This window comes from Abramis brama (assembly GCF_963993115.1).
Source record: "Abramis brama genome assembly, chromosome: 20".
Classification (NCBI taxonomy): domain Eukaryota; kingdom Metazoa; phylum Chordata; class Actinopteri; order Cypriniformes; family Leuciscidae; genus Abramis; species Abramis brama.
The window spans coordinates 12520746-12534200 of NC_139982.1; the positions used below are offsets into that span (position 1 = coordinate 12520746).

The window sequence follows — 13455 nt, forward strand, 5'->3', positions numbered from 1 at the left end:
ATTATTGATTATGGCTGTATGGTATATGGGGCAGCAGCCCCTTCAGTAATTAGACAGCTTGATATAGTCCAAGCAAAAGCTCTTAGAGTGTGTAGTGGGGCGTTTCATACAACTCCAATACCTGCGCTATTAATAGAAACAGGGGATATGCCATTAGAAATAAGAAGACATAAACTTGGTTTAAAGTATTTAATGAAACTAAAAGGACAGACTGGAAAATTACCAACAAAAAACCTGTTGAGTCAGCATTGGGAGTTTATGGGAACAGCAGGATTGGTTAAAACAAACTTTACAGAAACACTCAAATCCATGGCAGGTGAAAATGGTATTATGAATTTGAATGTATGTCCACCAATATGTCGATCAGGTGTACCTTTGTGGTTGATTCCAGATCCCAATGTTGATTTATATTTTTTGAAAACAAGTAAAAGAAAGATGTCAGAGTTTGTAGTGGAGGAGATAAAAGCTCGGCAGAGTCAATTGTGGGGAGGTCATCTACAAATTTATACTGATGGGTCGAAGGATCCTGAGAGTGGTAAAGTGGCTTTTGGTATAAGCATACCTGAAATAGGATATAAAAAAGGTTGTAGGATTCCTGATCATTTGTCAGTATTTACTGCAGAGTTGGTAGCAGTCCTATGGGCAGTAAAGTGGGTAGAAGATAACAAACGGGAATATTCAGTCATATGTGATTCAGCCGCAACTCTAATTACAATTAAAGATATGAAATCTAAGTCAAGACCTGACTTACTTGTGGAGATTTTGCAGGTGTTGTATAGAGTTTACAAAGCAGGGTATAAGGTGGGGTTTTTGTGGGTTCCGGCGCACATGGGTGTGGAGGGTAATGAGGAAGCAGATGAGGTGGCAAAGAAAGCAGTGCAGGAGGAAAGGGTTAAACTTAATTTGCAATATGGGTCACCAGATTACACAGAAATAATAAATAGGTCAGTAAAAGAAATGTGGCAAAGGTCATGGGATTGTGAAAGGAAAGGGAGAGCTTATTTTTCAGTACAAAGAATGGTAGAGAAAGACAGATGTAATTATAGATGTCAGAGAAGAGATGCAGTAGTCTAATCTAGATTGAGGTTTGGACATTGTGGACTGAGGAGTGGGCTGGCTCTGATTGGTAAACATCCTGATGGACAGTGTGAATGTGGAGATAAGGAAACAGTGATGCATGTATTAGTGCAGTGCAGGAGGTACTCTCCTCAAAGGAAGAAATTGTTCAGGGAACTGGGAGCAACTGGAGAAACTGTTTTTAATTTATGTTCTTTATTGAACTTGGATAGGTGGATCAAATTGAAAAAACTGATGGAGTATCTGCAAAACATTGGAGTATATAAAAAGATATAGACAAGTAGTATTAAATAAGTTGTAAATAGCGATTAGAGAACAGAGGAGGGCAGCAATACGCCATAGATGCGTCTAGTCTGCCGGAAACTACAAGAAGAAGAAGAAGAAGAAGATTCCATGGTGGTTGTAACGTTAGGATTGAAGAAACTGTAGTTTACTGGCCCTTTAAGGTTTTGAAAGGCGGAAGCGCGAGCTCAGTCCCAGCGTGCAGCGCGTGAAGATGGCGGGTGTTCTGGAGAGGAGTTACATTGAGATCTGCGGATTTGAAAGAGAGACTGTCTCACGATTCAGACAGATAACACTGAATCTAGGTAACTCCTTTTAATATTAAACTGTTGTAGACACGGCATTTTCAATCAGATGTGCGTTAAAATAGGCTGAGCGATTAAATGGTGGCTTTAGTGTTAGCAGCTCGTGTGTGACGCCATGGCAGGCTCACAACTGGTGTTGTGGGTCATACTGTATAACGATCACATAAATCTATATTAAATATATATATATATATATATATTTTTTTTTAATCTGACTGTGATATTTGCTGTCAGTATCCAGAAATTACAGTTTTTTAAAGGGTTTTACTACATAACTTGCCTCTAGTTTAGAGGGCAAAAGTCTCAAACGTGTTGTTAGGAGATTGTTTTTGCAGAAGGACCAAACCCGCGCTAGATAAACTTGTTTAAAAGTGTGTCGCACTTAAATATGTTAGGTGTGTGTGTGTGTATGCATATGTAACTTAAACACATTTTGAAGTTATCACTTTTTTGGCATTTAAACACTGAAAACAATTTATATGCCTAAGCGTTTTTTATATGATGAGAAATATAAATCCACTCACTCACTGAAGTGTTTGTATGCGTCCAGCAGGTGTTGGGGTGAACTCTGGCGGTGTTAAGTATGCAGACAGTGCTGGTGGATTCTCTTATGAGGACAGTGGGAAACTCCTCTCAGTCACCAGCAACAGATTCATCCACTGGTGAGAGCTTTTCACTCGTTTGAATGATGTTGTTGAGGTTTATTATGTAACTCTTAAGTAGGCTCTCTTTTGATACAGTAACTTAATGCTTTTGCCTATATTGTAGTTTCTCCATCAAATAAAAAGTGATTCACCTTCTTAGAAATTATCTCCCTCCTCATGTTCAGAAACTTGGATTAGGTAAGAGTGCCTGGAACAACATTAGAAATATATACTGAAGTGTCCTTGAGTCTGTACTTTATTATTATTATTGCAATCAAAATTGTGTGACGTTATTGGTTAAACAGCAGATCACAGTGCAGTTTAGTGTGCCAAAATGTTTTAAGTAATGTTTTAAGACATGTAAAGCCCAGGACACACCAAGCTGACGGTCAGCCATATATTCAATATTTCAATATTAACATGAGCGGAGTGGAATAAAGAAAGTGTTTAGCAGAATTGATATTCAAAAACGGTAAGCACACAATGCTTTGTTTATGGTTTGTGTATCTGCACCGTTGGTTTCCCTTTTTGAATGACGAATATAGATGAATATATCTGCAGAAATAGACAGTTGTCTCATTTACACGCAGGTGCAGAACGCTCATTCTAGCTCAGGGGTTTTCAAACTTTTTGTGTGTGTGGACCACTATTTGTAATCAAGAATGTTCGCGGACCACCTCATAATACACATAATAAAATATGTCTACACACAGTCCTACCTGAATTAATCCGCACCTCTAATTGGGCTTACTAGCTCTAAAACTATAACTGGTCATCACATCAGTACAACAGGCTTGTTAAAAGAAAGTTTTCTGCACACAACGGCTGCCACATATTTAATTTATTTATTTAACTTAACGTTACTCAAGCGCCCGAGGGCATAATCAGGTTCATTTGAACAACAGGCTTATTTCCATAGCAATGGAGTATGAAATCTATACAGTAATAAGAACACTTGGATATAGTCAACATTTCAAAACCTTTGGCGATTTTAGGGGATAGATTATTAATCTTAAGAGTTTTACAAGTCCTCAAAAAGTAGGCTTGAGTTTGTCTAACGTTACTTAACAGCACATCCGCAAAACATTTCAGAAACGCGAGATCAAGAAACTAACTGAAAATTAAAATAATAACAGGCCTTATTCATTCCATTTATAAACATTTCGTTTCATATAAACTGCCTATATAGGTTATGCGTGTGATGTGATAATGAGAACATATCTGCCTCTGCCTCTTTTCTCTTCAGAGAACCTGTTGCTATCCACCGATCCATGTTGTGATTCTAACGGCACTGAACTTGAACGTGACACGGCCGAGCGCCACTAGCCTATTTTAGCAATCACACAATAACTTGACAATTTAATTTAAATTTTATATCAATATAGGCCTACATATTCTTTTTACTCTTTATTTTTTTATGGGAATTTCCTTGTAAAATGAAGGTAAAAAAAATACTATTTTATATTTTATTTTGCCTTTCCACGGACCACCTGCAGTACCCTCACGGACCACAGTTTGGGAATGGCCATTCTAGCTGACAGTCGGCTGTAGTTCTCTCGCTGTGTTCAAGTGCAGCTTTTTCCCCTGATGCGAGGCGACAACATCAGCGCTAGTTCTTTGGTGTCAGTTTGGTGTGTCCCGGGCTTAAGATCAAATTGTTTCCTTTAGATATGTTTTGACTAAGGGCATTTTAAGACCTTGATTGTTTGTAGCATTACTGATAACTGATAATTATTTATATTTGAAAGCCGATAACCGATATATTGGCTAGGGGTGTAACAATATACTCATGTCACGATTCGATAAAAAAATTGGGATACTGAACTCATTAAACGACACTGTCACGATAATGTTAAGCCAAAATAAAGAGTTTTTTTTATTATTATCATTATTATTATTTTATTATTATCAGGGCCCACAAATATTCCCCCATTGCATTATTATACATTATATTCAACATTATATATAGTAGTTTAATGTAGTAATGTCACTGAAACTCCATACATTTAAAAAAAATTCTCGCGCAGTACTCACACTCTTAATGCAGGCATTCGTTGGATCTCTTACACAGACACTCTTACTGTTCTCGCTATGTTCCGCCTCTCCCGCGATTAATGGATTATACAAATGAAGAATAAACCATCTAAAATTCTTTGAATAATCATACTTCTATACTTCTGATGTTTGTGCTTTCATGCCGTTCCAGCGCGAGCGCTTCAGATGATCGATGCAATCAATCACAGTTCTAATTGCAAGAAAGCATGTCAAAATGACTATTCCCAAACTGTAAATGGTTAGTTCATCCCAAATTTTAAATCCTGCATTTAATCGCTGTCATGTTGTTTTCATGTGCCATGCAAGCATTTGAATGTCTGTGTTTTCTACAGTATGTGCGTCTTTGTAAATCTGTTTTATGGATGCAATGATTATAGATTTTGTTGGTACGATTATAGTCTAAGGAATAATCACGGTTTCACAATTATTATGCATTCATTAAATTCACAACAATGTAATCACATGAACACTCCTTAGATTTTAAAGTGTTATTTATTGCTGCCTTTTGAAACATAACACCATAACCAAACAATACAGCCCAAAATAATAATAAAGACAAAAAAAATCCATCTCTCCCCGGGCGTACACGGTGTGGATTTTTGCTGTCATACGAGCTTGCAGATGTTTTTTTTTTATCTCGGGGGAAATTGCGTTGATGCTCGTATGGTCGCGGTGTGTGAGAGGAATTACGAGCCAAGCCGAGCACGTTACAAGCACCTCCGGACCTCCTGATAACTTAAAGATGTTTAAAATATTCGGGGAGTCGGCCCGATTTTCACCAGCGTATAGGCTGTCCCCTATTGCCAAATCATACACAACCACGTCACAGGCTAGATCGATGACTATTATTAAGCTATAGGCCATAGCTCAGTGCCTGCAACCATACAGTGTGCGCGTACACTGTCACACACACACACACACACACACACACTCAAACAAAACACATCTTATATGAATGTAATGAACTCAACGGTTGCTGAAGAATGCAACTAAACCTAAAGAATTCACAACGTTTTATTACAATAGTGCTCTCGTTATAATGTCATGTATATGACAGTCTCAATCATAGTTATTTATGTGCATTGCTGTTTGAGCTGCGCTTGCTAAAGCGGAAGATCATCACCGGTACAATGAAACGCTTTACTGCATTCATCAACTCAACCAAACGCATCCTATATGAGATTAATCATATATACATATCTATACACAAAATAAACATATTACAACTTACAATGGCACAAAATGCTACGAATGCTCAAGTGAACTTGACTGTGCTTGTCATGAAGGCTTGACAATGTAGATGCGCTCTTTCCGCCACAATGCGCTCACGTCGCACTGAAATACTGGTGAGCAAGAATTCACAACATTAATTTACAGTCATGTTCTCATAATGTTATGAAGCGTATTATGACAGATTTGTGATGCACTTGTTGCACTTAACTGTATCTTCCTTTTTGAAGTGATTCTAATCATATCAAGCAATTCAAAACCATCATGATGAACAGCTCGCATCTGAAGTTTTTCAGCTGAAGTAAATAATCCAACCTGCGTGAAGTTGGCCCCCCACCCAACGCAAAACGTCGTCAAACTATGCTCAATCGTTTGTGCTCCGTTTGTGCTGGTTTGTGCTGTAAAAAGTTTTCGGTTTTTTAGATATTAAAAGAATATTTTTAGGTCATTCTGAGGTCACTCAGCCCCCCCACATGCTCCAAATTTACCCAAAATAGTTTTGTTTGTTTGTGCTTCGTTTGTGCTGGTTTGTGCCGGTAAAATTTTCGTTTGTGCTGCGTCGGGTTTTAAAATATTATACATTAAATTATTGTTGATGACATCACCAGCCCCCCCACATGCTCCAAATTTACCCAAAATAGTCTCGTTCGTTTGTGCTCCGTTTGTGCTGTAAAAAGTTTCGTTTGTGCTGTTTCGGTTTTTTAGATATTAAAATAATATTTTTTAGGTCATTCTGAGGTCACTCAGCCCCCCACATGCTCCAAATTTACCCAAAATAGTCTTGTTCGTTTGTGCTTCGTTTGTGCTGGTTTGTGCCGGTAAAATTTTCATTTGTGCTGCGTTGGGTTTTAAAATATTATACATTAAATTATTGTTGATGACGTCACCAGCCCCCCCACATGCTCCAAATTCACCCAAAATAGTCTCGTTCGTTTGTGCTCCGTTTGTGCCGTTAAAATGTTTGTTTGTGCTGCACGCGTTGGGTTTTAAAATATTAGAAATTAAATCAAATTAAATGTTATATTTATTAGGCCTATACAAGGCTGACTGAATAAAATAGATCAATCAATTGTCACAAGATCAAAAATAGTTATAGACAGCTCTGTATTTTTGTGTGAAGTTAGTCAGTATAGCCTAGCCGAATTTTATTTCGGGTTTGTCATATTCAATCTCTAAAATGTTAGATGCTAATAAAGATGATTTAATAGAACATCAACTTCTTATCAGTGTTTTTGTAGTCCCTGTAGTGTTTATTAAAAACGTCATGTTGTTGAGACATTATGTCAGACTTTTTCTTTCTGCCACTCTTTTTGTCGATTTGTGCGCGTGTGCCATCAAGTCATAGTTTAATGTAACTTCAGCATTTTTGGGCAAGAGAACAGCAAACTATCCTCGAGGTGAGCACACTTTTAAAGTAGAATTGACGAAGACATTCTGTCATCACATAATTTGTTCAATAAACAATTATCTCTCCTGATTGTTTTTTATTTTTATGAGTCTCATCTGCTACACTTCACTGCCACCACTGGGGCAAGTGACACTTCTGTTCAAGAATGCTCTTGTATAAAATGGTGTAGAGTTAGTGGAGAAAAGGTCGATATAAATCAAACTACAAAAGTCATTACTAATCCAAATTTCTGGCCAATGTAAGTATTTTTAAAACTGTCAGTTACAATATTAGTAGCTTCAAGAATAATTGTACAACATTCAAGAGAGCTAAGACTTATTGAACAGAAACCTAATTAATAACGCTTATATTACTAATTTAGCCATGAAATGCTGATTACAGTTGCACAAAGTTGCCTTTTAGTATTAAAAAACGACCATGTGCAACTGTATTTAACATTTCATAGCTAAATTAGTGTTAGCAATGAGTTTTCGGTTCAATAAACACTGACAATCTAAGGGTCAACATTACCATATTGGTCCTAATATAAGATATATTATCCATCTATCCATCTACATTATCCTTACTATATTATATTATCCTTATATTCAGACCAATACAGTAATATATTAAAACAAATTTATGCTGTACATGATATTTTTGGAGTCAGGATAATTGAGGGTAATTATGTTTCGCTTATGCCAGATGCCCAAGAAACCAGCAGTCGATAGGGATTCCATTTTCACAGTCCTGTGTTCATCTAAAGAGGCCATAGTCCAAAATGGCAACATAGCTACTCCTAATCAGAGCATCTGGACAGAGCTTAGTAAACAGCTAGACAACAAGATCACTGCAAAGGCACTATACACTTTTGTTAAATTAAACAGACACAACATCTGGAATGCTTTAGGGTTTACTCATGAAAGTGATCATGAAACAAGTGGCAGTAGTGATGACACTGATTTTGAGCCAGGGTCCCTTTCCTCCAGTCCAAAAGATTGCTGCACTTTTGATTTTGAAGTTCCATTTCAGAAATGGATTGAATTCATGCCTGAAACAGTAACATACAAAAACAAGTTCTCTAAAACAAAAAAAAGGGAATACACAATTTTGAAGCCTGGTATCTGGACGCATGTGATAAATCATCACATTTGGCAAGAAGTGAAATGCCCCTGCACATTTGCTTTTAAAAGAGCCAAGGTCTATCCATCAGTCACAGACAAATATATTGTTATCAGTGGCAACTGTAAGGAGTGTCGTGGCCACATTCACATAAAATGTGACAAAAAGCCTGAAATAAACAGCACAATGATGTTCAGGTGTTCACTGAAAAACACTGATGACTCCCTGCATACTGGCTGTTCCAAGCGTGCGATGTCTGGTAACTTGCGTGTGCAGATATCCAAAGAACTGTGTGAGGGAAGAAAGGAACCCCATGTATGGAGGGCATCAAAGCTGATGGATTTTGGAGATCCTGAGCCAAGTCATCTGCCTAATTTGGCCACCCTGCGCAAAGCAAGAGAGAAATGATTTAGAATTAGGCGACAAGGATCCTATTCTGTCATTGCAGATGTTAAAATACAGTGCACCTCACAGTGGTAGCATTAAAGACATTGGACTAGACAAGTTTTTCTGTCACTATTGGAGTCAAACACAAATGTATATGTACAAGACATTATCAAAGACATCTTCTAACCCCACTGTGAGTTTTTGATGCAACTGGCTCAGTGGTGAGGAAACTACAGAGACCAAATGGCAAGTCTGGCCACATATTCCTATATCAGGGTGTTGTGGCAGGGGGTGAGAGCTTAAGTGTCCCAGTGGTGCAAATGCAGTCAGAGAGACATGATGTTAATGCCATAACACATTGGCTGACAGAATGGATACGCGCAGGTGCACCTACTCCAAAAGAGGTTGTGAGTGACTTTTCTCTGGCTTTGCTCGGAGCTTTGGTCAAGGCTTTTACTTCTCATCCTGATCTTAAGACCTACATCAATGAGTGTTGTGGTGTCTTACTTGGTAGACAGTCAGCAAAAGTCCCACCTTGTTTTGTGCGGGTTGATGTTGCACACTGCATTAAGATGATCTGCCGGTGGGACTGCTTGAAAAAAAAAACACATCGCATTAAAGATTTCTTTGTTAGGTCAATAGCTCAGCTTCTCATGTCACAATCCATGGACGATGCAAGAGAGCTACTAAGATGCATTACTATTGTGGCTCTCAGCTAAACAGAGGGCAGTGACAGCTCTGGAGCCCCCCTCATTTCAGAAAGGTGCAAGAAATACCTAAAAGCCCGAATTGCAGAAGAGTGTGTCATCATTCCAGATGTAGAGGGTGCGGACCTGGAAGAAGTGGATCCATGTGACCAAACACTGACAGACCTGCAGCAGTGGGTAACAGATATATGTGAGGAGAGCAGGTCACTTGCCACATCTAATGGTGATCATGACAATATGCACTTCCTCCCTGAGATTATTCCAAATATAATCTGGCTTGACAGATGTAATGATCCCTCACTTCCGGAGCTCCAAAATCACCGCAAGTTCAGCCAATGTCGAAGCCGAGTTTAAAAACATCAAACGCGGCCTTTTCAAGCATGAACACTTGCCTATTCGAGTGGATCGATTCATTGCTTGACATCTGTCCTTCATTGAAGGCAACATGCGTATTTTTTCTGCAAAACAAAAGAGTGTGGAAAAAGGTAAAGAGGATGAGGCTGTTACGACAGTGAGCGACACAGGAGTCAATCCACTACCCACCACAACCTCCAGTGTAGATGGAAAGCCAGAAATGGATGCTTCCTGCTCTGGGAAGTCTGACACCGTCACAAACATCCATCCAACAGATGAAGAAGCTGTTGAAAACTGGAGAGGCTTAGCAGTTCCACCCAAAAAGAGGAAGAGGAGTTCATACCTCTCTCCTTGTCCTGAATGGCTCCATGCAGATCCATCTGTGAGAGGGAAAAGACTCAAAGTGGACCTGTTGAAAAATGGAAACAATCAACAGCCTGTTAAACTCAGGAAATCAAGAATCTCTGTGCTGAACACATGTGCATTTGATGCTTTTTGTCAATGCTTATGTTGTGCTTACTGTGATAGTGTCACTTTAGAAAATATTGTTTGCAATGAGGATTCCAACAACCTCCTCCAGCTAGTGAAATCCATCACCACAAAGGGTCTGAATGCACAGGCCTACATACAGAGAGCAGAACTGCTGAGCGAAATATTCAAAGCTGTCCGACTGAAGTCTGGTGCCCTCCAAATCGATGCTCAATGCCACATCTCCACTATCATTGAAAAGTCAATGACAAAACGCACTTGTGTTTCATTAACAAAACAGTGCTCTTCACAGTATTGTGTCTCAGCAAACAAGTCACAAGGGAAATTGCATTTGTTTGTACTTCTGTTGCTGTACTGCAGGCTTCTGGCATGGCTCATCTTCAGACCGTGGTGGAAGAAGGCCTTGACCTTCCGGAGTCCCCCTGCCTCAGGCCGATCCAAAGTCCGTCACAGTGTCCCTCTGCAATCAAGCCAGATACCTCAGAAAAAGTGCTCTGTGCAGGGAAAGTTTCTCACAGTTACAGTCTGGGAGAACTTATGTGGATTGACACTGACCAGGGAAGCAACTCCACAGAATTGCCTTTGAGTGAATTTCCCTCTAATCTGATGCTCCAGGGAAAGAGATTTACTTTACGGGCAGTCATTGCTTTTAGAGGAGGCTTAACCCAGGATGCTCTTGGACATTATGTGGCCTATTGCAGGAGGTCTCCATTTGTCTGGGAGATGTATGACGACCTGAGAAGTGGAGTGACAGGAGCGTCAGATAAAAACAAAATATGCCCACATGCTGTATTATACACAAAAGACTGATTGCACTATTTATATTTAATTTCACAAGTTCAATTATTTTTGTTGAACTTTTTGTATGCCACACACCCTTGTTTTCTTACTCCTGTTAGGAGAAGTAGTGTGCTATTTTATGGAAGTTTGCACTCAAGTCTATTATTTTGTGTGGTATCTTTGGTTTAAAGACAGATTGTAACTTGTCAGTATTAAGTGTTTTTAAGTTTAAGTTTTAAAGTTTTTTTTTTTTTTAATGGATGTTCGATAGTACATAATTAAATTTCAAAAGTTAAATCATTTTGACTTAATTGAGTCATGAGTTTCCACATACATAATAATAATAATAGTAATCGTCGTAATTAAATGATATATACGCACAGACACATAAATACACACACAGTAGCCTACCAGTCAAAAGATTTAATAAGTTTATTTTTTAATGTTTCTCAAAGTTTAATGTTCCCTTATATATAAGCTATATTTATTTAATCAAAAATACAGTAATATTGTGAAATATTATTCCAATGTAATACTGCAGTGTAAAGCAGTACTACATATATATGTGAATATATAGTAAAGTAATTTATTCTTGTAATCAAAGCTGAATTTTAGCATTATTAGTTCAGTGTCACATGATCCTTCAGAAAACATTCTAATATAGCTACTGATGTTATGAATTTGATGCTCAAGAAACATTATCAATGTTGAAAACAGTTGTGCTGCTTATTGTAGTTCTTTTCTTCTTCTGAAAACCAATATATACAGCAATTCAAAGATTTTGGTTAAGTAATATAAAAAATTATACTTTTATTTAGCAAGGACATAATAAATTAATAAAAAGTTGATCAACATTGATCAAAATTAAGAACCTTTCTTAACTGAGCACCAATAATAATTGAGCATACAATCAACATTTTACTATGATTTCTAAAGTATCATGTGAAATTGAAAACTGGAGTAGGTCTAATGATACAGAAAATTCAGCTTTTACATCACAGGAATAAATGACATTGTAATTATATTAAAACCGAAAATAGCTACTTTAAATTGTAATAATATTTCACAATATCAGTGTATGTTTCATAAAAAAAATCAGCCTTAGTGAGCTTAAGAGACATAAAAAAAGAATCATCATCCAAACTTTTGACCCCAAGCCTATACTGTAGCCTATAGGCCTTTACACACATGTGTATAAACACAGCAAACAGATTATGGTGTGTGTATTTGTGACAATTTCATATATGTTATTAACAAAACACAACATACAGTAAGTAAAAACACTTACCTTGAAGTTTGTGTTGCATCCACATCCTGTGATCCGCAGTGTTCGTTAAAAGTTGAAAACGCACAGGACAACATAACCTAAGTGAATATTGTGATTTGGTTTGCCGATTCTTTAGGTCTTAACTTGTTACTTCAACTAGCCTACTGTTAAAAAAAAGTGGGCTGGTGCACCGTCTATAATTCTCTCTCATTCAGTGTCTCTCCCATTCAGTTAGTTGTGCACAAACGAACGAGACTATTTTGGGTTGGTGACGGCTGAGTGACTAATTTGGCAAGTTCTGCAGCTACTGTCATGTTAGATGCATTATCAGTCACAAGTACTGGATCTTTGTCTTTATTCCCCATTCGTGCATCACATCATTTAGCAAATATGCCATGTTTGCTCCGGTGTGATTGTCAAACATCACTCTGCAGAATGCGCGAGACAAGTTCCCATTGTGGAGATATGTAGTGGCAGGTTATCGTAACATCTGATTGGGTTGCTCTCGAAGTCCGAGCATCGCAGAGAGTGACAGCAGAACGTCTCGCTTAACTTCATCACACAACCGGGGAATTGCTGTTTCTGTTAAAAACTGACGTGTTGGTATTGTGTAGCGTGGCTCACACTCATGAAGCAATTGCCTGAATCCGTTATACTCGACAACGCTGTATGGCCATAAATCCTTACAATATGAAGCACATTAATGCATTTGTAATCTTTTGAGAGCGCTGAGATGTGGGTGGGAGTTTTGGTTTAAAAGCATCAGGTAACGTTGGCTGCTTTTGAGTTGACAGGTGTGTGCTACTACCTGCTGCGACCAGGGCTGGCTGGTCTGGATGATGTCAGAACAAATTTTAAAGAAAGTAATTTAAACATTAAAATATTAGTTCAAATGTGTTTCTTTAGCTATAACCTAGAAACATGTATGCAAATTTCATAGGTAACGCTTTGCAAATCCCATTTGTAAACAAGAATGTATTAGCTAGCTTACATGAACTATATGGATTAGATGTCTCACCAAAGCCAGGTCGATCATTAAAGACCATCTTCACCCCGACCATCACCTGTTTACTATGTTGCCCTCAGGGAGGAGGTTCAGATCCCTCAAAAGCAAGACCAACAGGCTGAGAAATAGTTTTTTCCCCTGGCAGTCAGAACTTTAAATGAAGCAGACCACTGACTGACTTTGCATTCTCACAGTCGTTCTGTTGTGTGTCTGCACGCGTGTGTCAAATGATTTTAACAGTGGTGCTGCTACTGTTGTTTATTTTATTTTATCTTTATTTATTAACCCCTTTACATGTTTTTATCGTAGATGGTGATATTGCACCTGGGTGGCCCTGTTTGTAAATTTCGTTGTGCAGGAGAC

At 38.2% G+C, this 13455-nt stretch overlaps 1 protein-coding gene across 2 annotated transcripts in view; it reads left to right on the forward strand.

The window, feature by feature from the left end:
- Positions 1-1470: 1470 nt before the first annotated feature.
- The window catches only part of nup160 (nucleoporin 160), a 70081-nt gene continuing 58096 nt past the window's right edge, over positions 1471-13455 (forward strand). The window contains exons 1-2 of one of the 2 annotated variants that reach the window (XM_084094948.1): positions 1471-1664; positions 2218-2326. In XM_084094948.1, coding sequence (XP_083951074.1) covers positions 1574-1664; positions 2218-2326 — 200 coding nt within the window. In that variant the 5' untranslated portion in view covers positions 1471-1573. Of the gene's footprint in view, positions 1665-2214; positions 2327-13455 lie in introns of both variants that reach the window. The other variant, XM_084094947.1, reaches the window with a different exon arrangement.